A 24,845-nucleotide genomic window follows, 5' to 3' on the forward strand; every position below is an offset into this window, starting at 1 on the left:
CACTCCTATGAGGACTTTAAGAGACAAAACAGATGAACATAAGGGAAGGGAAACAAAAATAAGATAAAAACGGAGGGGGACAAAACAGAAGAGACTCATAAATACGGAGAACAAACTGAGGGTGACGGGAGGGGTTGTGGGAGGGGGGGATGGGATAAATGGGTCAGGAGCACTAAGGAATCTACTCCTGAAATCATTGTCGCACTAGATGCTAACTAATTTGGATGTAAATTTTAAAAATAAGAAATAAAATTAAAAAAAAACCCAAAACTTAAAGAGGAATACAGTGAACCAAAGACCAGACACTGATGCGTGGATATTATCATAAAGTAGCTTTATTAAATTCCTTTACCTTCTAAAAAACGATTATAAAAAGGAATACTTCATTTAAGTGTAATACTGTCTTTATGGACGTACCGTGGTCGGGAAGTGAAGTTAAAGGTCATGAATACACGTGACAGGAGAACAGGGGACAGAGGCGGGATGTCCCTGTAGCCTAGCATACCAAGCCCGATGGGTAGGGGGAGAGGAGAGAAGGGAAAGCAGGGATAAATATGGACTTATCTGGGGAGCGGCGTCGATGAGCTGCTTCTAGGAGCTTCGCGTGACCATACCGCTGGCTCCGGGGCCAGACGCGCAGGTACACAACTTGTGTCCCGCTTCTCAAAGCTGCCCAAAGTTGTGGCCTTCTGTCAGACACCAGCAGTTGTCCCCAGTAGGCTTTGGTTTTGTTTTCTCTCCAGTGCACACGCGCACACACACACACGCACACATGCACAAAGCACACACGCACACAGCACACACGCACAATCTAGGGTGTCTCCTTCAACCATCCAAACTCTTTTGTCTTAGGTACCTCCCTTCAGTCAAAATCAAAGCAAGCCAGACTCCATCAAGCCAAGAAGCCTACTTCTGTAGGCGAGAAGCCAGCGCTCTGCTTTACTGAATGACCACGAGCGAGCGCTCAAGGGCCGAGCGGACAGAAGCGGACAAGAGAGGACAGGACACCTATCAGCCAGGGATCTTACTCCCTGTCATGAGGCACTTAACTTCTCAAGGCTCGGAACCCCTCCCCCCCCTTTTATTGTTGTTGTTGTTGTTGTTGTTGTTCACCAAAGGAAGGAACTGGAAAGAAAACTATGTGGAGCTTCTGAGGACAAAACAGGCCATGAAGGAAACTGCGTGTGTCTGGAGAGCCCTATTTCCAGCAGGCTCTGTTCCAGGCAGCTCCGGAAAGCCTATAGGTTGTTGGGGGAAAAAAAAACAAAAAAAAAAAACAAAAAAAAAAACCCCACACAAACCCCCCCGCCCCCAGCTGGCCCTTGTTTGGTTTTCGGCAAAGCCCTGTCTCTTTAAGTTTGCACTGGGAGCCCTCAGGGGGGCAGCCAACTTTTAATTGTGTGCACATGGAGTTTCTGGAGCTTGCCCTGTGTTCTGCCAGCAAGTACATGTCCTGTTTTGTCTTTTTTTTTTCCCCCTTTGCGGGGAGAAATTGTGGAGTCTGGGGAGGATGAGGACGGCCCGCTACCAGGGTTCTAAGCCCGGGGACTCAAACAGCTGCTCTGGGAACCGGATTCATTTCCTGAGTCCCCAGGTCTGAAGGATTTTCTAGGAAAATTAATATTTGCCAGGGCCTCCACGCGTGGAGGGGACGGATTTCTGGGTGACCTCTCGATGTCTCGGCCGCGGGGTCCTGAGACGCCCCGCCGGCCCCCCCCCCCCACTTGACTGGGGGTGAGGCAGGCAGTGGCAGCGAGACAGCAGAACAAAAAGGACTGAGCTCCCTGCCCTGGGGGACAAGGACAGAATCTGTTTTGCGAAGAGACCAGAAGACAGTTCCCCCCCAAGAAAGCTGTCTGGGGAGGGCAGGGCGGGGGGCAGGGGGTAGTGGACAAAACACTATTATATACCAGACAATTAAATGTGGGGCGTGCGAGGGGGGCGTTAAGCCACTCCGGACGTGACCCGTGCGTAACAGCATTCAGGATTAAAATGAAACTATGCGATTCCAGTGACTTTCAAATCTGGCAACAAGTAATACAATTCCCGCCCCCCCCCCCCCCAATGATTCAAAAATACAGTATTTTTCCCTTTCGCCCTCCTCCGTCCGTAATTGTCAGTTGATTGTTCTCAACGTTCTTCATAAACCCACGCCCCGGCCTCGGCCGCTGGCACCAATTTATGTAAGAATTTAGCTCCGGTCTGCACCGCGGCTGCTTTGAACTGGTGTACCAGGAAAAACCCGCTATAAAGCTGGAGTCATGTTGCTGTTGGGGGCTCCTCCTGGGAAGCAGAAGAAAATCCCACTTGCCTTTGTGACTCGGGCCTTGGTGGGTATGGGGGGGTGCCGGCGAGGGAGGAGGGAGGAGACGAGGGGGGAGGGACGGTTCGCTCCGGGGCTGGCTGGCCACCCCCCCGGGCCTCCCTCCCGGCTACTCTTCGGCAGAGGATGACGCAGGACTTTCGTCATCTGACATCGGGGCAAACTGAAACAAGAAGCAGAATTCCTTTTGTTTGGCATCGTTTCGGATGCCTACAAGGCGCCAACTTTGTTGGCTGGCCCTGTGGCTGAGGTGAGCGGACAAGGGGGGACTTGGTCCCTTGGCCTCAAGGAGGTGACGTTCAGAGAAGCACACGAATGCAGAGGAGGATTTTCATCACAGATAAGGGGCGGAGGGGAATGAAAGTAGAGAGCAGGCAGGCAGGGACAGGGACTCGCAGGGTGCAGTGATGTGGAGCACTCCGGCACAGGACACCACAAATGCAAAGGCCCTGAGGCAGCAGCAGCGGCTACCGGCCAAGCAGACTGAGCAAAGAGGGAGACGAAGGAGAGTGGGGCGTGGTGAGGGTAGTCACGCAGGGCTTGGTGGGCTTTGGGGATGACTTTGGCCTTTTCTCCAAGTAGGGTGACAGCCACAGAGGGCTGTACCCTCACTTGGGTAGTCACGGTGACCTCCGGCTGCTGTGGGGAGAACAGACTGGAGGTGGCAGTGAGGGCGGGAGCCGGGGCACCAGGGTGGAGCCAGTGGCAGTGGTCCAGATGGATGGTGGTGGATGACTGGGGCTGGTCCCTGGGAGCAGGACCGCACATCATCCAACAGGACATCACCTGCTCCTATCATCCCCATCTTCCAGGTGAGGAAACTGAGGCCCAGAGCTCTTCCCCAGGTGACGCCCTGAGCGCCACAACGGAGTCCCAGGTGTCCTGACACCCTGGGGAATGAAGCTGGAAAAACCTAGAGCCTCAGGGAGAATCTGGAAGTCACGTGGGAGACAGATGGCTGTTTGGGGGATCACTGCGCTCAACAGCCACCGCGCCACCCTCGAACCGGGCCCCAGACACGCCTCAGGAAGGCCAAGTGTGAGGCAGGAGTGAGGAGGAGGGAGCGGTGAGTTTCCCGCCCAAGGTCTGGAGTCAGAGGGACTCCAGGGCCTCCACCCCTTCTGATCTGTGAGACCTTGGGCCAGGGATGTAACCATGCTAAGCCTCAGCTTCCCCACCTGAAAAATGGAAATAATAACTACTTTATGCAGCATAATCAGGCTATCGTGGAGGGTTCAAGAAATCATGCCTGAGAGGCATTCAGAGGACAGACCATCAGACTGGAGAGCTCGTCTCTTCCATCAGACACTCACGCTACACTAAGTATCAAAATTATCTTCCTGTTAGGCTTTCAGAGAGTGTTTTGCTAACAGGCATGATTTCTTAAAAACCCTGGCTTGTGTGGTCAAATAAGGAAAATGCCAAGTTAGACACCAATTGGGTTTCTTTACAGTGAGACATCTCAAGGCTTTTGATACACTGACACGCTTCAAATAAAAACCAAAGTCCTCACCGTGGCCCACAAGGTCCTGCGTGATCTCTGGTGTCCCCTCCCTGCTCTCCCCACCTCCCACTGGGGCCCTCGATGCTCCTCAAACACACCAGGCATGCTCCCGCCTCAGGGCCTTTGCACGGGCTGTTCCATCCGCCTGGACAGCCACACGGCTCGCTCCTTCACTTCCTCAACAGCTCCCCATCTCTCCATGCCCCTCTAACCTTGTTTTAGATTTCTTTCCGGCAGTTACCATCACCTGGCTCTGATACGTCGTCTTGTGTATTGTGTATCTGACTACGACGCCTGCTCTGTGAGGGCAGAAACGGTTTCCTGTTTGGTTCAGGGCTTTGACTGCCAGGGCCTAAAGCAGGATGTGTCATGGGATAGGTGCCCTGTAAGTATTTCTCGAATGAGTGAATGGGGATTAAGAGCATGCATTTGGCTCGAGACAGATCCAGGTTCAAATGCTGTTACTTGGTCTCCACTGTTCACACCTCATTTCCTCATGGGGGCACCAGGGAGGTTCACCAAGCAGATGACTCTTAAGTCCTTGGCACGGGCCCCATACAGCGTCAGCCCTTTGTAACCGCTTGTGCCTTCCCAAAGCCCCCCACTGCCCACAGCGTCCAGGGGTTGGCACTCACCGAGCACTTGATGTTCATGCGGGAGTAGAGCATGGATGCAATTTCACTCTGCCCCGCGTCCAAGGCCACCATCAAAGCTGTGCTCCCATCCTGTAAAGATCCACTGCTGTGATGAGGCCCTGAGCTGTGCTCCTGCCCTCCCTGGGGTGCCCCTGGGTGGGGACTCACGCGGTCAGTGAGCGAGATGTCGCAGCTGGGCACAGCCAGCAGGAGCCCCGTGATCTCCTTGTGGCCGTGCTCACAGGCGCACATCAGGGCCGTGGAACCGTCATCATCCTGGACATTGACGTCCGCTTCACAGGCCAGCAGGGCTTTGACCACATCCACCCGCCCGTGGCTGACCGCCAGCATGAGGGCCGTCTGTCCCGCCTGGGTAGGGCAAGGAACAGGCTTAAGGACCATGTTATCCCGGGCACCCTTGCTCTGGAACCTTCCATGGTTCCCGAGTACTGTGATGTTAACAGGATCTCTACTTGCTGGCCTCCTTCTAGTTCTCAAACAATCCCTCCCACCACCGGGCCTTTGCACTGGCTGGTCCCCTCCTCCTCCTGCTGTCTCCTTCTCATCCCTCACATCTCGGCTTAAATGTTTCCTCTCCTGGGAGATGTTATTTGCCTACCCATCCCAAACCCCAACTAAAGCAGGTTCCTAGCTCCCGGGTGTAAATATATGTAAAAATTTATTGAGCTAAGATTTCTATGCTTTTCTGTATGTCAGCTAAGCCTCAGTAAAAATCAAATCAATGTTGGGGCACCTGGGTGGCTCAGTCAATTAAGAGCCCGACTCTGGCTCAGGTCGTCACCTCACGGTTTGTGAGTTCGAGCCCCGCGTTGGGCTCTGTGCTGACAGCTTGGAGCCTGGAGCCTGCTTCAGATTCTGTGTCTCCCTCTCTCTCTCTCTGCCCTTCCCCTGCTCGTGCTCTCTCTCTCTCTCTCAAAAACAAATAAACATTAAAAATTAAAATAAAAAATCCATGTTCATTGGTGGATGAGTAGAAAAAGAAACTGTGGTATACCCATACTAAAGAATATTAGCCTTAGGAAGAAACGGAGTACTGATGCGCACTGCCCCGTGATGAACCTTGGAAATATTACGCTCAGTGAAAGGAGCCAGACGCAAAAGAACACATACTATGCGATTCTATGTATACAAAATATCCAGAATTGGTAAATCCGTAGAGATAGAAAGCAGACCGGTGGTTTCCAGGAGCAGGGGGAGGGAGATGGGAAGTGACAGCTCATGGCGCAGTGTTTCCTTTGGGGGATGATAAGAATGTTCTGGAAGTAGATAGAGGTGATGGTTGTACAACACTGTGAATGCACAAAATGCCACTGGATTGTGTCCTTTAAAAGGGATAGTCTTTTTTTAAATGTTTATTTATTTTGGAGAGAGAGAGAGAAAGTGTGAGCAGGGGAGGGTCAGAGAGAGAGGGAGACACAGAATCTGAAGCAGGTTCCAGGCTCTGAGCCATCAGCACAGAGCCCGATGTGGGGCTCGAACTCATAAATCGTGAGATCGTGACCTGAGCTGAAGTCAGATGCTTAACTGACTGAGCCGCCCAGGTGCGCCCCCCTCTTTTTTTTGAAGTAAACTCTACCCCCGACGTACGGCTCAAACTCACGACCCCAAGGTCAAGTCACATGCTCTGCTCACTGAGTCAGCCAGGCGCCCCTAAAAGGGATAACCTCGTGTGAATTCCACCTCAGGTAAAATAAGTAAACCACTGAAATTTTGTTTTTAAAGAAAAGCTAAATCAATAAAAAAGCAAGCAGGGTCTGCTGTCATTCTGCCCCACGACAGCACCCTGTTCCTCTCCTTACTGTATTCAGGCTGTTGCAAATCCCTCCCTTTCTTGCTGTCCCCATGGAGTCCTGGCTACTCCCTCTGCCCAGACACCGGTCCTCTCTCCAGTCACCTCCCTGCTCTCCCGACTTCTGCTCCCCAACATGCAGCCGAAGGGACGTTTTAAATCAGAAAGCCGGCCATGCCACTGCTGTGGTTAAATGCCCCCGGTGGCTTTCTGCAGCTCCCGAGTCCAAATCCGCCCCAAGCCTCTGTGCTGCCTGGAACGCTCTCAGTTCCCAGAACTCCAGGCTGGCTAGGGGGCTTCAGGAGGGCGGGCTCTGTGCCTGCCTGTCCACCATTTGAGTCCCCGGCGCCCAGCAGCCGCCCAATGAATTACCAAGCAGGAGGTGGGATGGCGTCGCTTTAAGAAAGGTGGAGGATCCCTCCCACACACCCTGCCCCGTCTCCGTCGCAAGGCCCTGTATCAGAGGCAGCCTGGCAGGCAGGTCATTAAGGGTGGGGTTCTAGACCTAGATCTGGGTTCAAATCCCACCTCCTCTAGTCCGACCTTGAGGAAATGAGCACTTCTCTGAGCCCCAGTGTCCTTGTCCTGTGGAGGGGGGATTCTCCCCCTGGGCACGGAATGAGACCAAGTCTGGGCTTGGTGCACAGCCAGGACTTAGTGAGCGGGAAGGGCCGCCTGGGTCTGCAGCACTGAGGGGTCTTATACCTGGCTGGCTTTGGCATTGACATCTCCGAGCCGGAAGAGCTGCAACACGGTCTCGAGGTCGTCCTGGGTCTTCAGAGTGGCCAGGGCAGTGAGCATGATGGGGCTGTAGCCAGCGCGGTTCTGCTTGTCCACCTGGCAGACGCCTGGCGGGGGGTGGGGGTGGGGGTTGGCAAGGAGGACATGAGCCATCAGACCCCACTGATCCTGGCCAGGCCTGCCTCAAAACTGGGGGCGGGTCCGTGAGAAACAGGCAACACCCCCCCACACACACAGTCCAGCTGTGCCTGGATTCCTCCCTTTTTCCAGGCCGAGAGCCCCATCCCGCCCCACGGTCTCCCCCTCCACCGTGACACCCCATTAGACGAGGGACTTCTAGGAGGGGGACTGTGTCTCCTCCATCAGACGGGCTGGGTGGTGTCTCCTCTACCAGACAGGGAAGACAGCGTCTCCCCCATCAGACCTGAGACCAGGGTAGCCGCCGGGGCCCCCCTTGCTTGCCCGGGGCCCCCTCGTCCTGCCCCACGGACTCACCGCTGTCCAGCAGCTGCCGCACCACGGGGAAGTTGGCGTGGGACACGGAGTAGTGTAGAGCGGTGTTGCCATTGCCGTCGGCGATGTTGACCACGTAGTCCAGCAGCCGCGCCGACATGGCCCGGAAGGTGACCAGGTGGCGCCGCACAAGCTCAGGGTGGGCGTCGCTGCGGCAGGCCAGACGCAGCCACTCCTGTAGCACCGTGGTGTAGGCCACTTTCTGGACACGGGGGGCGGGGAGGAGAGGGGTCTGAGGGCGGCGGCGGCCCGCTCCCCACCGCCCCCAGACGGAGTCCCAGGATGGGAGGGCGCACGCGGACACCCGCACCCGGACCCAGAGCCTGAAGGACAAGTGGGGACAACCCTCCCCAGGTGAGCCCCTGGGCTAGAAAGCACGCGCCCCCAGCCAGGACAAGGACCCTAATGGGAAGTACAGACGCTCCGGTCCCAGATGTGCCCCCGAGGAGGGCGGGAGCGTCTCTATCCCGGGTACATGGTCTTTAGAGGCAGGTACGGACACCCATAAAGAGAAATGCGGCAGCGCCTCCCTTCAAGCCCCCCAAAGAACAGGAACCAGAGGCCAGGAGTGCTAGAGGGGACCGCCCTCGGCCCCTCCCCCGACCCTGGCCCCTCTTCAAGACCCATGACTCGAGTACCAACCCCCACAACCCCCCTAGCTCTCGACTTGGATTCTGGAGTCCCCTTGAAGCAGGTACCGGGAGACCTTGCAGATAGGGAGAAGCTGGGGTGGGGGTCGAGGGGCCCTGGGACCCCATCGTACCAGCTCCCGCTCACTGAGGGCATTGGGGTTGTCCAGATACTTTTCCAGGGCCAGGCAGGCTGAGATGAGGTCGGGGCTTAGTTCCATCCTGCCAGGGACAGACAAGAGGGGAGTTTATCTTGGGAGCACTTACCTCAGCCTCCTAGGTGACCCCAGACATGGGAGCACGCAGATCCCAAGAGGAAGTTGATAAACAGGCTAAAGTTTATTCCAAGTGGGCAGTGGTGGATAGAAAATCTTCCCCCCAAGGCAGATTTTTCCCCAGTGGGGGGACGGGGGAGGGGTAGAAAAAGACACAAACAGGACAGGCAGGTGGTACATCTGTCCCAAAGAGAGTGGGGTGCTTTAGGACAAACTTTGCCTGTCCCTTAAATTCTAACCCCCAACAGCCCAAATGGCCCCTATCAGGCCCTTTTTCAAAGCCTGCAGACCTTCAGATGACCGGGAGAAAATGCTTGTTCACTAATTCAGACTAAGGTGTGCATGACCGATGGGAGGTTCCCTCAGAGGGCACGAATGGTGAAATCTGAGGCAGAGGTCACCCACCTTGCCCTGAGTCCCCCCCCTCCTCCCCCAAGAAAACTGACCGGATCTCCTCCTCTGCATTCGCTCCTGACACCCCCTCCTCCACCAGCACATGCTGAGGCTCCCGAGATGGCTGGCACTCCTCCTGGCTGGTCTTGGCCACCGCTGTCCCCGAGGGCCTGAGCTGGGGGGCTTTGGCCACACTTGGAACCCTCTCCTCTGGTCCCGCGGCCTCGTTCTCTGTGCTCTCATTGTCTGAGAAGTTCTCTGCTGTGCTGGAGTCCTCAGAGGAGGACTCGTATCTGCGAAGGAAGGATGGGCGGAGTGGGGGAGACATCACAGGATGGAACAGGACGTGGCAGGGGAGGGGCACAGGGCTCTGACTACTGGACCGCTCTGGGCCTTGGTTTCCCCATCTGTTAAATGGGAATAGTGGCAGGAACAACCTCCCGGGGTCGCAGGGATGTGCCCTACAGCACCTGACCTGGCACACAGTGGGCACTCAACAGACACTAGCTCTGACTGTGGTCGTGCTTGGGGTGGGTCAGGGAGAAACACTGCTTGTCACCTTCTACTCCTCGGTACCTCTTCCCCCTTTACCCCTTATACAAGGGCTTCAGACCGTCACCCCTGCAAACAGGACCCACTTGTGCTACTTGCTGCCTCTGGACAGAGTCTAAACTTTTGGGCCTGGCATTTGTGTCCCCAAATCATCCCTGTCTCTACCACGTCCTATGCGTCTTGCTTTTTTTTTTTTTTTTAAGTTTAATTTGAAAGAGAGATAGAGAGCAAGCAGGGGAGGGGGCCGAGAGAGAGGGAGACAGAATCCCAAGCAGGCTCTGTGCTGTCCGGGTAGGGCCCAATGTGGGGGGGGGAGGGGGGGGACTCGAACTCATGAACCGTGAGATCGTGACCGAGCCCAAGTCAAGAGTCGGATGCTTAGCAACGGAGCCACCCAGGCACCCCACCTCCTGCTTCTCAGGCACAGTCCCTGCTTCCTCCCACCTCTGAGCCTTTATCCAGGCTGTGCCCACCCACAGGAGTGCCTCCCAGCCCCCACTCTTCACTTTGCTAGCACCCTCGGGCCCCGCCTTCAGTGACTTCCCCGGGGACATCGGCGCCTCCCCCAACACTCCCATACCGCTCTAAGGGTCCCCACCCCCTATCAGGGCTCCAACCGCACGGTGTGGGAACTGCCCGAGGCCCCAGTGGATTGGGAGCACCATTGGGGCAGGACGCGGAGTCCAGCACTGGAGCAGCGTGGAGTAGCGTGGAGTAGCGTGGAGCAGCGGTTACAGCACAGGCTCAGAAGCCTGGCCACCAGGCAGACACGTGGTCGCTGTGTGAGCTCCAGCAAGGCATTCGGCCTCCAGGGGCCTCAGGGTCCCCAGCCGTCTATCCACCGTGGTTAAAGGAGCCTAAGGGGCCTAGACCAGGGTGCGTTCTCCGAAGAACAGGAGGGGAGGAGCTGAGGGAGGGTGGGGGTGTGGGGCGGGCGCTCCTCTCACCCGCCATTGACCCCCACAAACTGCAGGCTCCTCCGGTGGGCTGGGGGGTCCGCGGGCTCCTCTTTGCGCTTCATGATGGACCGCACGCCAGCCGGGGGCTCGCCTGGGGGGACGGGCGGTGCCTTAAGAATCTCCCGCAGCCAGACCCTGTGCCCTGAGGCCTCCAGTGCCCCGGCCCCAGCCACGGCCACCCTCACTCACCTGCGCCCCCCGCCTCCGCGGACTCGCACGAGGCTGCCTGCCTGGCGGGCTCCGAGTCGGCAGCTTCGCGGCCGAGCGCTCCGCCTGCCTTCTTCTCAGGCTGTGCCAGGGACGAGGCCGCCACCCCTGGGGGCGACGAGGGTGACTCCGCAGGGGCCTGTGGGAGACCTGGAGGGGCAGGGAAAGAGGTGTCACTGAGGATAACGGGAATAACGGGGTCACATGCCCCGTGGGCTAATGCCGGTGTTGCCTGGTCAAATCCTCCCAGTCCGGGAGATCCGGATCGTCAGAGATGAGGAAACTGAGGCACAGAGGGTTGCCTGAGGTCACCCAGGGAACGAGCGGCAGAATCGGACTCTGACACCGGCCTCTTGCCGGTGCTGGTAGCTGGTCAGGGACACAGAAGATGCTGTCACTCTGCAATCCTGGCTTGTGACACACCCCCCCCCCCCCCCACCACCACACTGAGGGTTGTCTGGAAACAAGGTTTGGTCACAGCCAAGAGTCGCAGTCTTGGTAGGAACTCGAATCTCCCAGGAACAAGCTGTGTGACCTCAGGGAAGTCACTTAACCTCCCTGTGCCTCGGAAGAATGACATTTCCTCCACCATGGCGTCGTTGTGCAGACTGAAGACAGTAATTTGGGGGGAAGGGGCTTAGAACAACGCCTGTATAGTGCTCGAGGGTCATTTGTTAATCCAAGAGAATTGTAAACACTATTTCGATAAGATTTAAAAAAAACTTTAATGTTTATTTATCGTTGAGAGAGAGAGAGAGAGAGAGAGCATTAGTGGGGGAGGAGCAGAGAGAGAGGGAGACACAGAATCCGAAGCAGGCTCCAGGCTCCGAGCTGCCAGCACAGAGCCCGATGCAGGGCTCGAACCCACAAACCACGAGATCGTGACCTGAGACGAAGTCGGGTGCTTAACAGACTCAGCCACCCAGTCGCCCTTTAAGTGTTTCATTTATTATTTATTTTCGAGCAAGAAAGACCAAGAGGGTGCGAGCAGGGGAGGGACAGAGAGGGAGGGAGAATCTCAAGTAGGCTCTGCACGGTCAGCACAGAACCCGATGTGGGGCTCGGACTCAGGAAACGGGGATCATGGTCTGAGCTGAAACTAAGAGTCAGATGCTTAACTAAGCCACTGGGGCGCCCCAAGATGTATTATCATTTTAACGAAAGCAAGGCTGTGTTATGGATGTCACAGCTCCTTTCTTCTGACCTTTAAGCAGGAAACAGACACTTCGACCATCAGGAAAAAGAAACAATACAGGTCGTTAGAAAATAAAAATTAAAACCCCATCTGGACCGATTTTCAGTTCAGGAAGATTAAAATATTCTGGAAATGAGCAATGGAGACAGTTACATACCAGCGTGAGCGTGCTTAGGGCCACTGAACTGGACACTTTGCTAATTTATTTATTTAAATGCTTATTTATTTATTTTGAGAGGGAGGGAGGCAGAGAGAGAGAAAAGGAGCAGGGGAGGGGCAGAGAAAGAATCCCAAGCAGGCGATCTCATGACCATGAGATCACCACCTGAGCCAAAATCAAGAGTCTGACCCTTAACCGACTGAGCCACCCAGGTGCCCCTGACCCGGACACTTTAAAATGGGTAAGATGGTAAGTTTTATATTACACATATGTTATCACAATTAAAAAAAAAAACCAAAAAACCCACCCAGGTTGGCCAGAGGACAAAGGTGACTCTGTGGGCCCTCAGTCCCAAGGGTGCCCAACTGCCCATCTGGGGGTGGGGGTGGCAGGGAGATCCAGGCCTGGGTCACCAGCCTAGAGCCAAACAGGAAGAAAAGTGCCACTTTGGGGGTGCGTGGGTGGCTCGGTTGAGTGCCCGACTCCTGATTTCCGCTCAGGTCACAATCCCAGGGTTGTGGGATCAAGCCCCGAGTTGGGCTCCTCACTGAGCATGGAGGCTGCTTGCTTGGGATTCTCTCTCTCTCTTCCTCTGCCCACTCCCCTGTGTGCACACGCGCGCGTGCTCTCTCTCTCAAATAAAAAAATAATTAAAATATTAGATTACATTACATTTAAAAAGTTTTTAATTTTTTTAATGTTTTATTTTTGAGAAAGAGAGAGAGAGAGAGCATGAGCAGGGGAAGGGCAGAGACAGGGAGACACAGAATCCGAAGCAGGCTCCAGGCTCCGAGGTGACAGCACAGAGCCCGACCTGGGGCTCGAACTCACAAGCCGTGAGATCGTGACCTGAGCCAAAGTCGACGCTTAACCGACTGAGCTACCCAGGCACCCCTAAAAATTTTTTAACAAAGTGCCACGTTGAGCATCCCCATCTCACAACCGGCTCAGGTCCCCTCAGGCCAGATGGCTTTCCTGTCACCACTTCCCCAGGTCGTCCCCTTGCTACCACAGGTCATGGGCTCTACAGACCAATTCCTTTTAATTCCCTTTAACAGCTAAAATTTTTTTGGACAGTAACTACCCCCTCAAGTCCCTAACACTCCACTGGATTTAAGAACAGAGAGTAAAGGGGTGCCTGGGTGGCTCAGTTGGTTAAGCGTCCGACTTCAGCTCAGGTCACGATCTCGCGGTCCGTGAGTTCGAGCCCCGCGTCAGGCTCTGGGCTGATGGCTCAGAGCCTGGAGCCTGCTTCCGATTCTGTGTCTCCCTCTCTCTCTGCCCCTCCCCCATTCATGCTCTGTCTCTCTCTGTCTCAAAAATAAATAAACGTTAAAAAAAAAAATTAAAAAAAAAAAAAGAATAGAGAGTAAAGAGTCAGCACAAGCAACACGGAGCCCCGATGAGACACTCGGCCACAAACGTGTCTGATGGCACCCCAGCCCAGGGTGTGGCCAGGCCAGGCCGATTCCGGAGTCATGGCCTGAACCCCTGTGGGGAACCGAAGCGCACCTCTAGGTTTTTATGTGAATCTCCTGATTTCTTTTTTTAAGCTCTATCAACACATTCATATCAAACAAACAAACACACTACGTGGCGAAGCAGGATGGGTCAGGAGGGTCAGTTCCCAATGTCAATGTCTGCCCCAAACTCAGGACTCCTCGTGTAAATACCAGGGAGGGTCGAAAGATCAGGGGAAACAACTTCCTGCTCAGTGAAATGAGCCAGTCACCAGAGCACAGATATTGTATGATTCCATTGATGTGAGGTCCTTAGAGGAGTCACGTTCACAGAGACAGGAAGTAGATGGGGGGTGGGGGGGCAGGAGCTGGGGGAGGGGGTGGGGAGTTAGTGTTCCACGGGGACAGAGTTTCAGTTTGGGAGGATGGAAAGGTTCTGGAGACGGGTGGCGGGGAGGGCTGCACAACAGTGTGAATGAGCTTAATGCCACTGAACTGGACGCTTAAAAATGGGTAAGATGGTAAGTTTCACGTTAAGTGCGTTTCACCACGTTTTTCAAAGTGTTAAAAAAAAAAAACAAAAAAAAGGATAAAGGAAATAGAGCAGCACCATAGCCCAACTTGCCCCAAGGAGAAAGCAGGTCCTGCTTCCAAAAGCTTGCCTGGCTCCTTCTCGCTTGAGGAGTTCAAAGTCAGACGCTGCAATGCTAACGTAACAATAACAATAATAAAACTGATCATATTTATTATTGTTCTTCCACTAAGGAACGGGGCAAAATGATACCACAATTTATATGGAAGAACTGAAACCCATGACCAGCTAAGACAACTTTACAAAAAGGGGCAAAGACGGGGAACCTGGCTGAGGAGAGAGTAATACATTCCAAATGGCCAAACAGCCACAATGACCCAAACAGCAGGCACTGCTGAGGGAAGAAATGGGCCAACGGAGCAGAGGAGAGAAGGCCCTACCTGCGGGAGCTGGGGTTAAGTAAAAGGGGTTTCCGCAAATTAGCGGGGAAGGTGGCCTCTGTGGTGTGATGCTGGGAAAAAAGCAGCTTACTCGACCCAAGAAAAATCAAGCTGGATCCCTACCTCACACCTTAACACATGAACTCTGAAGGATCAATGTAGCTACAGGGAGGAGATATAACAGAATACCAGAGGCCTCAGAAGGAGAAAGATTCCTTTAAAAATTCCTCAAAGCACGCAGGGCACCTGGGTGGCTCCGTCGGTTAAACATCCGACTTCAGCTCAGGCCGCGATCCCACGGTTCATGAGTTTGAGCCCTGCGTCGGGCTCTGTACTGACAGCTCAGCCTGCTTCAGTTTCTGTGTCTCCCTCTCTCTCTGCCTCTCCCCGGCGGGCACTGTTTCTCTCTCAAAAATAAACAGTAAACTTAAAAAAAACTTTTTTAAAAATACAAAATATTAAAAAAAGAAAAAAGGAAAAATATGATGGGTTTAATCCCTCAAGAAGATTTCTATCAGATTAAAAAAAAAAAAAACACCATCGTAGACAAAGTTAAATGACAGAAGAATACACACTGTGGGAAGATATTCATAATGCCAAAAATGACCAAGGGTCATCTTCTAGAACAAGAGTCAATAAACTTTTTCTATGAGGGGCCAGACAATAAATATTCTCAGTTCCGTGGGCCATAAGGTCTCGATGGGAAAAGTGGCTCTGGACAGTATGTAAATGAATGGGTGTCGCTGTGCTCTGATACGTTTGAATTTCATATAATTTTGCTCATGTCACTCTTCTTTTTATATTGTTCAACCGTTTAAAAACATAAAAACCGGGGGCGCCTGGGTGGCTCAGTCGGTTAAACATCCGACTCTTGATTTCGGCTCCGGTCGTGATCTCGAGGTTCGGGAGTTCGAGCCCCTCCCCGGGCTCTGTGCTGACAGTGCGGAGCCTGCTTGGAATTCTCTCTCCCCCCTCTCTCTGCCCTTCCCCCACTTGTGTGCATGCGTGCACGAGCACATGCTCTCTCTCTCAAAATAAATAAACATTAAAAATAAGTAAGTAAATAACAACAACATAAAAACCTTTCTTCGCTTGTGAGCCTATAAAAACAGGCAGCGGGCTGGATTTGGCCCAAAGGCCATAGTTTGCCAACCCCTATTCTGGAATATGCCAGGACCTTCTGAAAACTACCCAAGGAAAAGCGGACAAAGGCTACAAATAAGTGACTCACCAGAGGAATCTTATATTAAACATGTATGGTGATGCCCAATCTCACCAAAAATCAAGGAAATGCACATTAAAACAAGGAGACGCCATTCTGCACCAGCGTCGATGTGCAAAAATTAGAGAAAATTCCATCTGGGGAAGTGGGCACCTCAGATCCAAGCGTGGCTGGTGAGAATGGACAGGGAGAGCTTTTCCAGAGAGGATCAGACAAACCTTGGAGTGAAGTTGTGAATTCCCTGTGATTCAGCAACCCCAGGGGCCCACCGAGGGGGTATCGGGTAAGAAAAGTGTCACACACACCTCGGGCAGACGGCTGTGTGGTCATTCCAAGTGACAAACCAGGCTTATAAACATCAGGGGGGAGAGTTCAAAAATAGTGCACAGAGAGAAAAAAAAAAAAAAGAAACAGCAAGATTTTTTCTTCTGAAATCACAATACCATTTTAGGAAATTAAACATGCCCAGAGCATATTTTTCAAGGACACTGAAATGTCTAAATAAGCTTCTGGAAGGTGGATTGCACGGAATGATATTTAATGGGCTGGGGTGTGTGTGTGTGAATGGCATAGGGCAGCAGTTGGCGAACTACGGAGTGTGGGCACGATTTTTGCATTTTTAAATGGAAAAACAAAGAAGAATGCTATTTGGGACATGTGAAAATTACACGAAACTGAATATCCTACGACTGTGCTTGTTCCTTTATATACTGTCCACGCTTGCATGCTTACAAAGGCAGAACGGGGCACTAAACTCATCAAAATGTATACATTTAAATATGCAACATTTTTTTTTTTGTATATTAAGCGCATTTCAATAAAGCTTAAAAAAAAAAAAAAAAGGAAAAGAGCAGAATTGAGTCATTGCAACAAAGATCATGTAGCCCATAGAGCCAAAGCTATTTATCTGCCCTCAGCACTGAGGGTGGAAGAAGGTGGAAAAAACATCAAGTAACACAAGAGAGCTGGCACGCACAGACCAGCGGAGATGGTCGCTGTGAGCTGAAAAATTACATTGACTCAGTTTGGGCCTCTTGAAGGCCGCAAGACATTTTTAAAAATTTAAATCACTCACCCACCCAGTGTGGGAAGGGAGTGAGGCCACAAGGGAATAAAGCAATTTGGCCACAGACATCACGGTCCTCAAAAATGCTCTTCTGGAAACCTGTCCCGAGAAAACAGAAGACGAAAGGGATTTCCGCAAAAGGACATCTTTGTGGCATCAATGACCGTAGAGACTGATGTGGCTGTTAAATAAATACTGCATCCCAGGACTTTTTTTTTTTGGAGAGAGAGCGAGCGAGAGAGCGAGAGAGACAGCGAGCAGGGGAGGGGCACACACACACACACACACACACACACACACACACACACAGAAACCGAAGCAGGCTCCAGGCTCTGAGCTGTCAGCACAAAGCTGACACGGGGCTCGAACTCACAAACTGTGAGATCATGACCTGAGCTGAAGTCGGATGAGCCACCCAGGTGCCCCAGTCCAGGAATTTTTCATAACGGGAAGCGATGCCCTGGGATAACGTTAAATCAAAGAAACCAAGGGTGGAGTTTAAAACCTGGCTTCCTGAACAGTGGGCAGCCACCCTGTGCCTCAGTTTCCCCCATCTGTAAAATGGGGGTTAAAAACACCACCCACTTCATATGGGTGTGCTGGGGACATAGATGAATTAAAATATGAAGAATGTCAAAAAACGCCCTCGCCCATAGGAAGGCTACCTAAAGGCTCTTAAAAATAAAATAATGCAGGGCGCCTGGGTGGCTCAGTTGGTTGTGTCCAACTTCGGCTCAGGTCACGATCTCATGGTTCGTGGGTTCGAGCCCCGTGTCAGGCTCTGTGAAGATCCTGCTTGGGATTCTCTCTCTTGCCTTTCCCCTGCTCTTTCTCTCCCTCAAAAATCAAACAAAAATTTAAAAATAATAAAAATAAAATAATGCGAGACAACAAATTCTATCAGCTCCCTGTTGCCAGACCTAAAAAAAAAAACAAAAAAAAAACCGTATTATCTTCTGCATGAAAAAATTCGGAAGGAAAGAAGCAGAAGTGCTGACAACAGCTGGGTCTGGGCGGCGGTGGGTTTATGGGGGTTTTGTTTAGTGTGCCAGATTTTTCTGGACTTTCCCAACTTTCCACAAAGAATATGAATTGCTGTCACAGGGGTAGGTTTCCAACAAACGCAAAGGAAATTTCAAGGCCTCGGAGACCCCACGCACACACATGCCCCTTCTCCCACCGATCTCTCTGGAAGGTGGGGGGATGGGACTTTGTGAGGTCTCCAGGCCTCTGCCTGCACCACCCACTCTTGCCAGCCTGAGGGGAAGGCAGCTTCTCACCCTCCCCGCCCTTCCGCCCCAGTGAGGGAATTCTAGATGGCAGAGAATTTGGGCTCCTCCCTACCTCTTCCCCCAGGGAGTCCTCCCAGACCTACCCATCGAGCTGGCGGACCTAAACACGTGGTCCAAACACTTGTCAAGTCCTGTACTATCTAATTGCATTTTTCATATTGCTCCTCCCCAGTCTACAAGTTCTACTGGGCCCCCCTCTGATGCTTAAGTACCTCTGGACCTCCCATCTCTATTCCAAGCCTCATCCTATTCCAGCTGGTTCAAGATCTTTTTAATGTTGTTGTTGTTTTTTTAACATTCATTTATTTTTGAGAGAGAGAGACACACACACACAGAATCCCAAGCAGGCTCCAGGCTCCGAGCTGTCAGCACAGAGCCTGATGTGGGGCTCGAACTCATGAACCGTGGGTGAGATCATGACCTGAACCGAAGTCGGACGCTTCCCCGACTGAGCCACCCAGCCAGCCCCCGGCTTGTTCGATATCTTGATGTCCTCAGGCCCCTCCTCGCCTCAGGACCTTAGCCCCTGCTGGGAACACTCTTCTTCCCACCCCGGTGCCCCGCGGCTGATCCTTCTCGTTTCCATCTTGGTTCGAAGGGCCAACGGCTAACCCTTGAGCACCTACTATGTACTTGGTGCCACACGGTGATAGGAACTCACACATATAAACCTCACACGGGTCTGGTGACACTGGGTTGTCAGGAACCCAGATTTGCACATGAGGCACAGACAGGTCAAATAACTTGCTCCAGGGCACAGAGCTAGGGGGCAGGGAAATCAGAATTGGAACTGAGATCACCACCCCATCTAACTGCTGCCTACCCCAGGCCCGTTTTATTTGCTTCTAACACGTATTCCCTGAAACGGTATTTCCCTTTTTTATCACGGGGTTTCACTTGTTTATTGCAGGGGTTCTGTCTGTCTGGTTCACTGCTGCGTCCCCGGTGCCCGGAAGAGTCTGGCACAAAGCAAGCATTCAATAAAAGTCTGCTAGAGGAGAAGACGTTGAAATGAACCGGCACACTCCAGTTCTGCCCAAGCAAAGCAGAGACGGGGCTGGCTGTGGCAAGGAGTTAAGTGAGACACAAGGAAGGACTTTTGGGGGCAGCCGCCCGCATAGAGTGGGAACATCACTACGTCTGTGTGTCCTGCAGGCAAGAAGCCCCACGGCTGCCCAAGGTGGCACGTCTGGAATGGAGGTTGCCTCCCAGAAATCCCAAGGCTGAGCTGGGCAGGGCCTTTGGCTGGGGGCCAGAATCAAAGCGCTGGGTGTTTGTGATGGACGCAGAACAGAGAAGTGGTGTCCAGAGCTGGCCAGGAACAACATGGAAAAGCAAGAAAACACAGCTGGGTCCCCACCCTCCAGTTTGCGCCCTCGGGTCCCTCCATGGGGCTCTGACATTCGAGACTGGGTTGGGGACCTGAGCGGCACCTTCGAGCCCTGCTGTAGGTTCGGGCTGACCTTGGTTTGGGTCTTGGCTCAGCCACTGCCTAGCTGTGTGACACCGGGCAAGTACAGCTTTTTCCTGAGCCTCAGTTTCCCCGGCTAGAAACAGAATTGGCCTGAAAATTATCAACAAGCATTGATTGAGTGTTCACTGCGTGCATCAATTCACAAGAGTCCCTAGAGGTAGGGGACTAGCGTTATGTCACTTTACAGATAAGGAAGCTGAGGCCTCCAGAGGTGAAGTCCCTCACCCAGGGCTACATCGAGAAGTAGAATTTGAACCCAGGTTGCTTGGGATATTAAAGCCCACATTCCATGAATGAAACGCTTACCATAGCACCTGGCATCAGGCTAGTGTTTGATACAGAACAGCTGTCATGATTATGAATCATTCCGACAGCTTCCGCCAGAAGCCTAAGGGTGGCAGCGATGGGGCAGCTGCCATTTTGCACAACCCACATCCCCATTCCTGGCATGAGGACTCAGCACTTTCTCCAGGGGACATCCCTTTTGCTCCCTCAGAGGCCGCAGGACTTGGGTGGGGCTCCTCTACCCCCAGCATCTGGGGCTGGGCAGTGAAGGACACAGGGACTGGCACAGCGATGGGCACGTGACTGCTGCCAGTCCCTGAGGGGTACCCTTGGGATTTTTTATTAGCACTGTTCCGACTGAGAGGTTCCCCTTCCACTGAGATGAAAGGACAGATGCCTGGAGTCGTGGGGCCACCTGCACTCTGCTAAGAAAGAAGACCCCAAAGTGCACGGAAGAAGAGAGTCAGCGGTTCTGGATGATATTTGAGCACCTAGATCCAGCTATGCCTGAAGCTGTCACTAAGTTACACAAACAGTACATTTCCTTTTCATTGCTTAAACTGGTCTGAAGTTGGTTTCTGCCCTTTACCGAATAAATTGGGAGGGCTTTGGGGCCCAGCAAACCAACAGCCTTGGGGACCCTCCCTCAAGTACCTCCTGCTGTCTGGATACTTACAACGTACTAGCCAGGAAAACACGCACTTAACAGATACCCAATTTCTCTGCATGGTTCCCCACAGCACAGAGTCGGCAGCACAACTGTCCCGTTTTCTCCAGAGGACGAGACAGAGGCTCTGAGAGCCGGAGTGGTTGGTCTGATGGAAGGCCAGGGCCGGGGCTGGACCCCGGCCTTCACAGGAACAAAGAAGGCCTCTCCGCCATCCTCCCCTGTCTACTGTGGCTCACCTGCTGGGTCACTGCAGCTGCGCTCCGTGATGCTGATCTTCTTCACCAGGTGAACGTTGCCGGCGGGCGCAGCAGATGTTGGGAACGCGGTCTCTACGAGCTCGTGGCTACGGAACACGGCAGGGCTCTCCACCCCTCCAGACGGTGCCAGGGACCGCAGCCCTGTTCCATAGGGCTCCAGACTCTGGGCCCGCTGTGCAGGGGTTCCGGCAGCCGTGCTGGCCACCACCTCCACCTCCCGCGGCCCCTCTACCACCCGGACAGTGTCCACTCGGATCGGGCTGTCTGGTGGTGGCCTGGCCTGGGGCTGGGGGTCCGCGTGCTGGGCCTGAGCCGCCTGCAACTCCTGCAGCGCTTTCTTGAGCTGGGTCTCCAGCACCGTGACCTTAGCGGCGAGGGCTGCCTCCCCGTCAGGCACACCCAAGTCCCGCTCTCGGACCCAGGTGCCCACGCTCCTGGTCTCGAGCGTCACTGGATCTTCGGGGGGCTCTGGGAGGTCCAGGCAGAGCTCGCTGCGGCCCCGGGCCCCCGTGGGATGGCCCAGGAATTTCTGGCTCTTGAGCTGCACCGTGAGCTGCCGTTTCTCCTCCTGCAGCACGGATAGCTTCACCTGGAGCACGGGGATCAGCTTCACCTGCTCCTCCAGCTGCCGCAGCTTCCGCAGGGCACCCGCCATCTGTTCCCGCACGTGGGCCAGGTGCCCGGCGCTAGGAGCCACGGGTGTGGACAGTCCCGAGCTCCGTGGCGTCGGGGGCGGCAGCCCCACGCCCACCAATGAGCTGGTGGAGCCTGCTGCGCTGGGGGTCAGGGAGCCCAGGCCGGTAGGCGCAGCTGCCTGGTCCTCCAGGCGGCGGCGGGCATCCAGCAGCGTGCGCTCCACGCGCGGGTTGAAGCCGGCGCGGGTCTCTAGGGCACCGTACTGCGGGTAGAAGCCGCGGCCGCAGTAGGAATAGGCCGAGTGGCGGCTGTCCCCGCTGGCATTAGAGCACAGAGACTCGGTGGAGGTCCACCAGGAGCCAGGACCTCGGGGCAGTGAGCTGAGGCGGGGCCGGCGCTGCACGGCCACGCGCCGAAGCGTGTGGCCTTTCTCGATGTCATCCACATACTTGAGAAAGTCCAGGTCGAGGCGGTAGCCATAGGGCGTCTCCACAGAGTACGGTGGGTCAGGCTCCCTGGCAGGGAAGGCGGGTGGGGAGGCTGGACCAGGGGTCCCTGGGGTGTGAAGAAAGACCAGGGACTCTGAACACCGCTGTCCACTCCTCAGGGGGGAGACTCATGTCCCCAGGAGAGTCCAGGTTTATTTGCCCTAGGGATAGGAGCCCACTGGGTGCTTAATAATGACTCCAGTCTCAGGGCAAGGCCCTGTCACTCTCCGAAACCTGCAGGGTAGGGCTGTGCCTACTCCCTCCACCCCCCTCCCACACAGGGACCCATCTCCCTACTCACACCAGCCCCCTTCCCTGAAAGTCTGTCCCCTCCCCATCAGACCCTCCAGGGTAGAGCCAAATGGTCCTTATTCAGGTCCTTGGGGCAGGGCTGTGTTTTACCCTCAACCACCCCACACCCACCACCTCCTGCAAGGTTGGGCCTCATCATCTCCCAGACCCCAGGGCAGGGCCCTCTCTTCCTGAGCCCCCTGACCTGGGAAGGGAGCTGGCACGTGAAGGACTTGGGCCATCCTCTGGTCTGCAGAAGCTCCTCAAGAGTCACTTGGGGTCTGTGACTCAGATCACCTGCAGCTTGAGCTGAGGCTTACCTGGGAGGAGGGGTATTGGAGCTTGGAGTCAGGAGGAGTCTGCAGGGGGAGGGGGGGATGGGGCCACCCCCCCTCCACAGCTGCCCCCCTCCCAACACTCCCTCTTCCCCAAGTCCGGGACCCTCTCCTAGGAACACACCCGGCCTGGCTGTGGAAAGGGGTGGGGGGCCCCCACGGCCTGGAACAAAGAAACCAAACCTCACAGCCTGCCTGCACATCTGTCCAGCCCCTGGACAGGCTCCAGCTGTTCCCACAGCCCCGCCTCCACAAGGCCCTGGGCCGGGGGGCCCCAAGCCCGACAGGCCCCACCCTTCCTGCACCCCTCCTCTCAGTCCAGGCCAGAAGCTGGCTACAGGGACAGATAGGGGCTGAGATGGGCAGGGGGCTGGGGGACAGGCTTCCTAAGTGCAGGAAAGCCCTCCTGCAAGAATCCAAGGACACAGAGACACAGGGGCAGAGGAGAGATGAAGCTGAGGGTAGGGGACCCCAAAGGAGAGCTGGGTCAGGCCAGCCAGGGTAGGGGGGCAGGGAAAGTTAGGGGGAGGCAGTGAGGAGCAAAGCCTTTCCTCTTTATGGAAACAATTTTCTCTAAAAATAAACAGTTTCGCTGCCGGGCTACACGAGAACTTCCTGCCCCCCCAGGATGCGTCCGGCTCAGGGGCGCAGCAGGGATAGAGGGCCGGGTGGTGTCCAGGGAAGTCATGGGGGTTGTGGGGGGGGTGGGGGCGGGGAGGAAGTAAGACAGGGCGCCTGGAGGCTGCAAAAGGGAGGGACAATCAGAGCCTCTCACTAACTCCCCCTCAGCCCTGGAGGCCGGCCAGGGCCCTCCTGTCCCCAACACTCAGCCTGAGCTTGGCCAGTCCTTTCTGCCGTCTGACCTCCAGCCACCCCGCTCCAGAGGCCCCAGCCCATCCTACCACCAGGCAGGACCCTTTCTGGCCTGTGGGTGCCAGGGCGGTGGGTACCTGGGAGGATGGGCCAGGTGGGGCACCTGCCGGGCATGAAGGCGGGGCTGGGGCTCCGGGGCAGCCGGGCTTGTCCTTGTCTTACACCCTGCTCGTGCCTTGCTTAGTGTCTTGCTTAGTCTCTCCGCGCTTCTCTGCCTCTCTCCACGTTCTGTCTCTCTGTGCCTCGCTCCACTTCTCTCTCCGTCTTTCTTCACGTCTTTGTCTTTCAACGCCTGGAACACAGTCACCAATTGTATGAAATCTGGGTTTTCACCTGCTTGGAGGCTCACCCCCTACGCACCTGGGAGGTGATCAAAACTCTTTTCTGGACACCTGAGACAGACTGGTGGCAGGAAGCAGGACTGGAATAGCCTGTGGGGGCCCCTGGAGGTGAAAAGTGGTGGGGCAAATAATAGTAATAACTGTAATAATCACCCCAGCAGCTCATTTGATCACAACGTCCCCATCAGGCACACAGTTATTGATTGCTCTGTTTTGCAAATAAGGAATGGGGGGCGGGGTAGGCACAGAAATGCACAGTGACTTGCCCAGGGTCACCGGAGGGGGAAGTGGCTGGGTCTGGACTCGAACCTGAGCCTGGCAGATTCCCCACTATTGGCCACACCCCCCCCCCACCTCCCAATGCCACATCCCTCTGCCCACTTCCAAGAGAGACTGAGGTCTGAGGGTCTCCAGCCATCGGACCGCCCTCTACGTGCGCGGATGACCACAGGTCGAGAAAGCAGAGCGGGGTGGGCGGGGTGGTGAGGAAGGGTGTCTGTGGCTGAAGCCCCTCTCCCTCTATGGGACCCCTGGGATATAGAGAAGGAAAAGCAGGATAGGAGAGAGATGGAGAGAATGGGGGGCGAGACACTCCAAGAGGGGACAGGTAAGGGGGTGCAGGGTCCCAGGCGGGCCCGAATGTCCGGCGGAGTCTCCTTCCAGCCCCACTCCCAGCCAAACCTGGACGTCTCTGGGGTCTCTCCGACCCAAAGACCCCGGCAGGGGTGACCCCGCCCCGTGCAGGGAGGGGGCGGGGCCTGCGGGGTCCCCGGCTAATGGCAAACAGCTGCCGCTCCCCACACCGGCCCAGCCGCCAGGCCGAGGCCCAGCCCGGCCGGACGCCCGGCCGCCTTCCCGCCGTCTGGGGCCTGGCTCTGCTCGGCCACGGGGGAGGGCGAGGGGGGACAGAGTGGGGGTAAAGAGGTAGAGAGGAGGATCGAGATGGGGGAGAGGGGCAGAGGGAAGACAGTGATGCGGGAAAGGGGCAGGACACCTGGAGGAGGATGCGGCCGGGGAAGAGAAGCAGGGGAAAGACGGGGAGGGGACAGAGACGCGGGGGAACGAGACACTCCAAGTACGGAAAGTTTAGACCTAGATGGAGGAGTTGGAGGCAGCGGCTCGTAGAGAACGGCGAGGTCGCGTCCCGGGATTGGGGGTGGGTGGGGTGGGGACCACGCTCGAACCCCGAACCGGACTCGAACCCCGACCCAGCCTCGGGTCCTACTCGCCTCGCGCGCTCCGGCCGCCGCCGTCCCAGCGTCCCGCCGCCCGTGCGTCCTCCGCGCG

At 55.0% G+C, this 24,845-nt stretch overlaps 1 protein-coding gene across 5 annotated transcripts; it reads right to left on the minus strand.

Moving 5' to 3' along the window:
* Nucleotides 1–317: 317 nt before the first annotated feature.
* On the minus strand, nt 318–24,764 carry KANK2 (KN motif and ankyrin repeat domains 2). Of its 5 annotated transcripts, XM_047849126.1 has the most exons (14): nt 23,578–24,764; nt 23,295–23,509; nt 22,215–22,329; nt 20,574–21,785; nt 10,524–10,691; nt 10,323–10,425; nt 8,877–9,116; nt 8,290–8,377; nt 7,509–7,728; nt 6,978–7,120; nt 4,631–4,831; nt 4,463–4,552; nt 4,075–4,126; nt 318–2,283 (listed from the first exon to the last, which is right to left on the minus strand). In XM_047849126.1, the coding sequence occupies exons 3-14, from the start codon at nt 22,249–22,251 to the stop codon at nt 2,246–2,248; spliced, it is 2,592 nt and encodes an 863-aa protein (XP_047705082.1). In that variant the 5' UTR covers nt 22,252–22,329; nt 23,295–23,509; nt 23,578–24,764; the 3' UTR covers nt 318–2,245. The 5 variants fall into 5 exon arrangements, with proteins under 5 accessions (XP_047705082.1, XP_047705084.1, XP_047705083.1 ...); XM_047849128.1 differs by lacking the exon at nt 23,578–24,764 and having other exon boundaries at nt 4,040–4,126; nt 23,295–23,571; XM_047849127.1 differs by lacking the exon at nt 23,578–24,764 and having other exon boundaries at nt 318–2,486; nt 4,040–4,126; nt 23,295–23,571.
* Nucleotides 24,765–24,845: the final 81 nt, after the last annotated feature.

This window comes from Prionailurus viverrinus, chromosome A2 (assembly GCF_022837055.1).
Source record: "Prionailurus viverrinus isolate Anna chromosome A2, UM_Priviv_1.0, whole genome shotgun sequence".
In the NCBI taxonomy this organism is placed as follows: domain Eukaryota; kingdom Metazoa; phylum Chordata; class Mammalia; order Carnivora; family Felidae; genus Prionailurus; species Prionailurus viverrinus.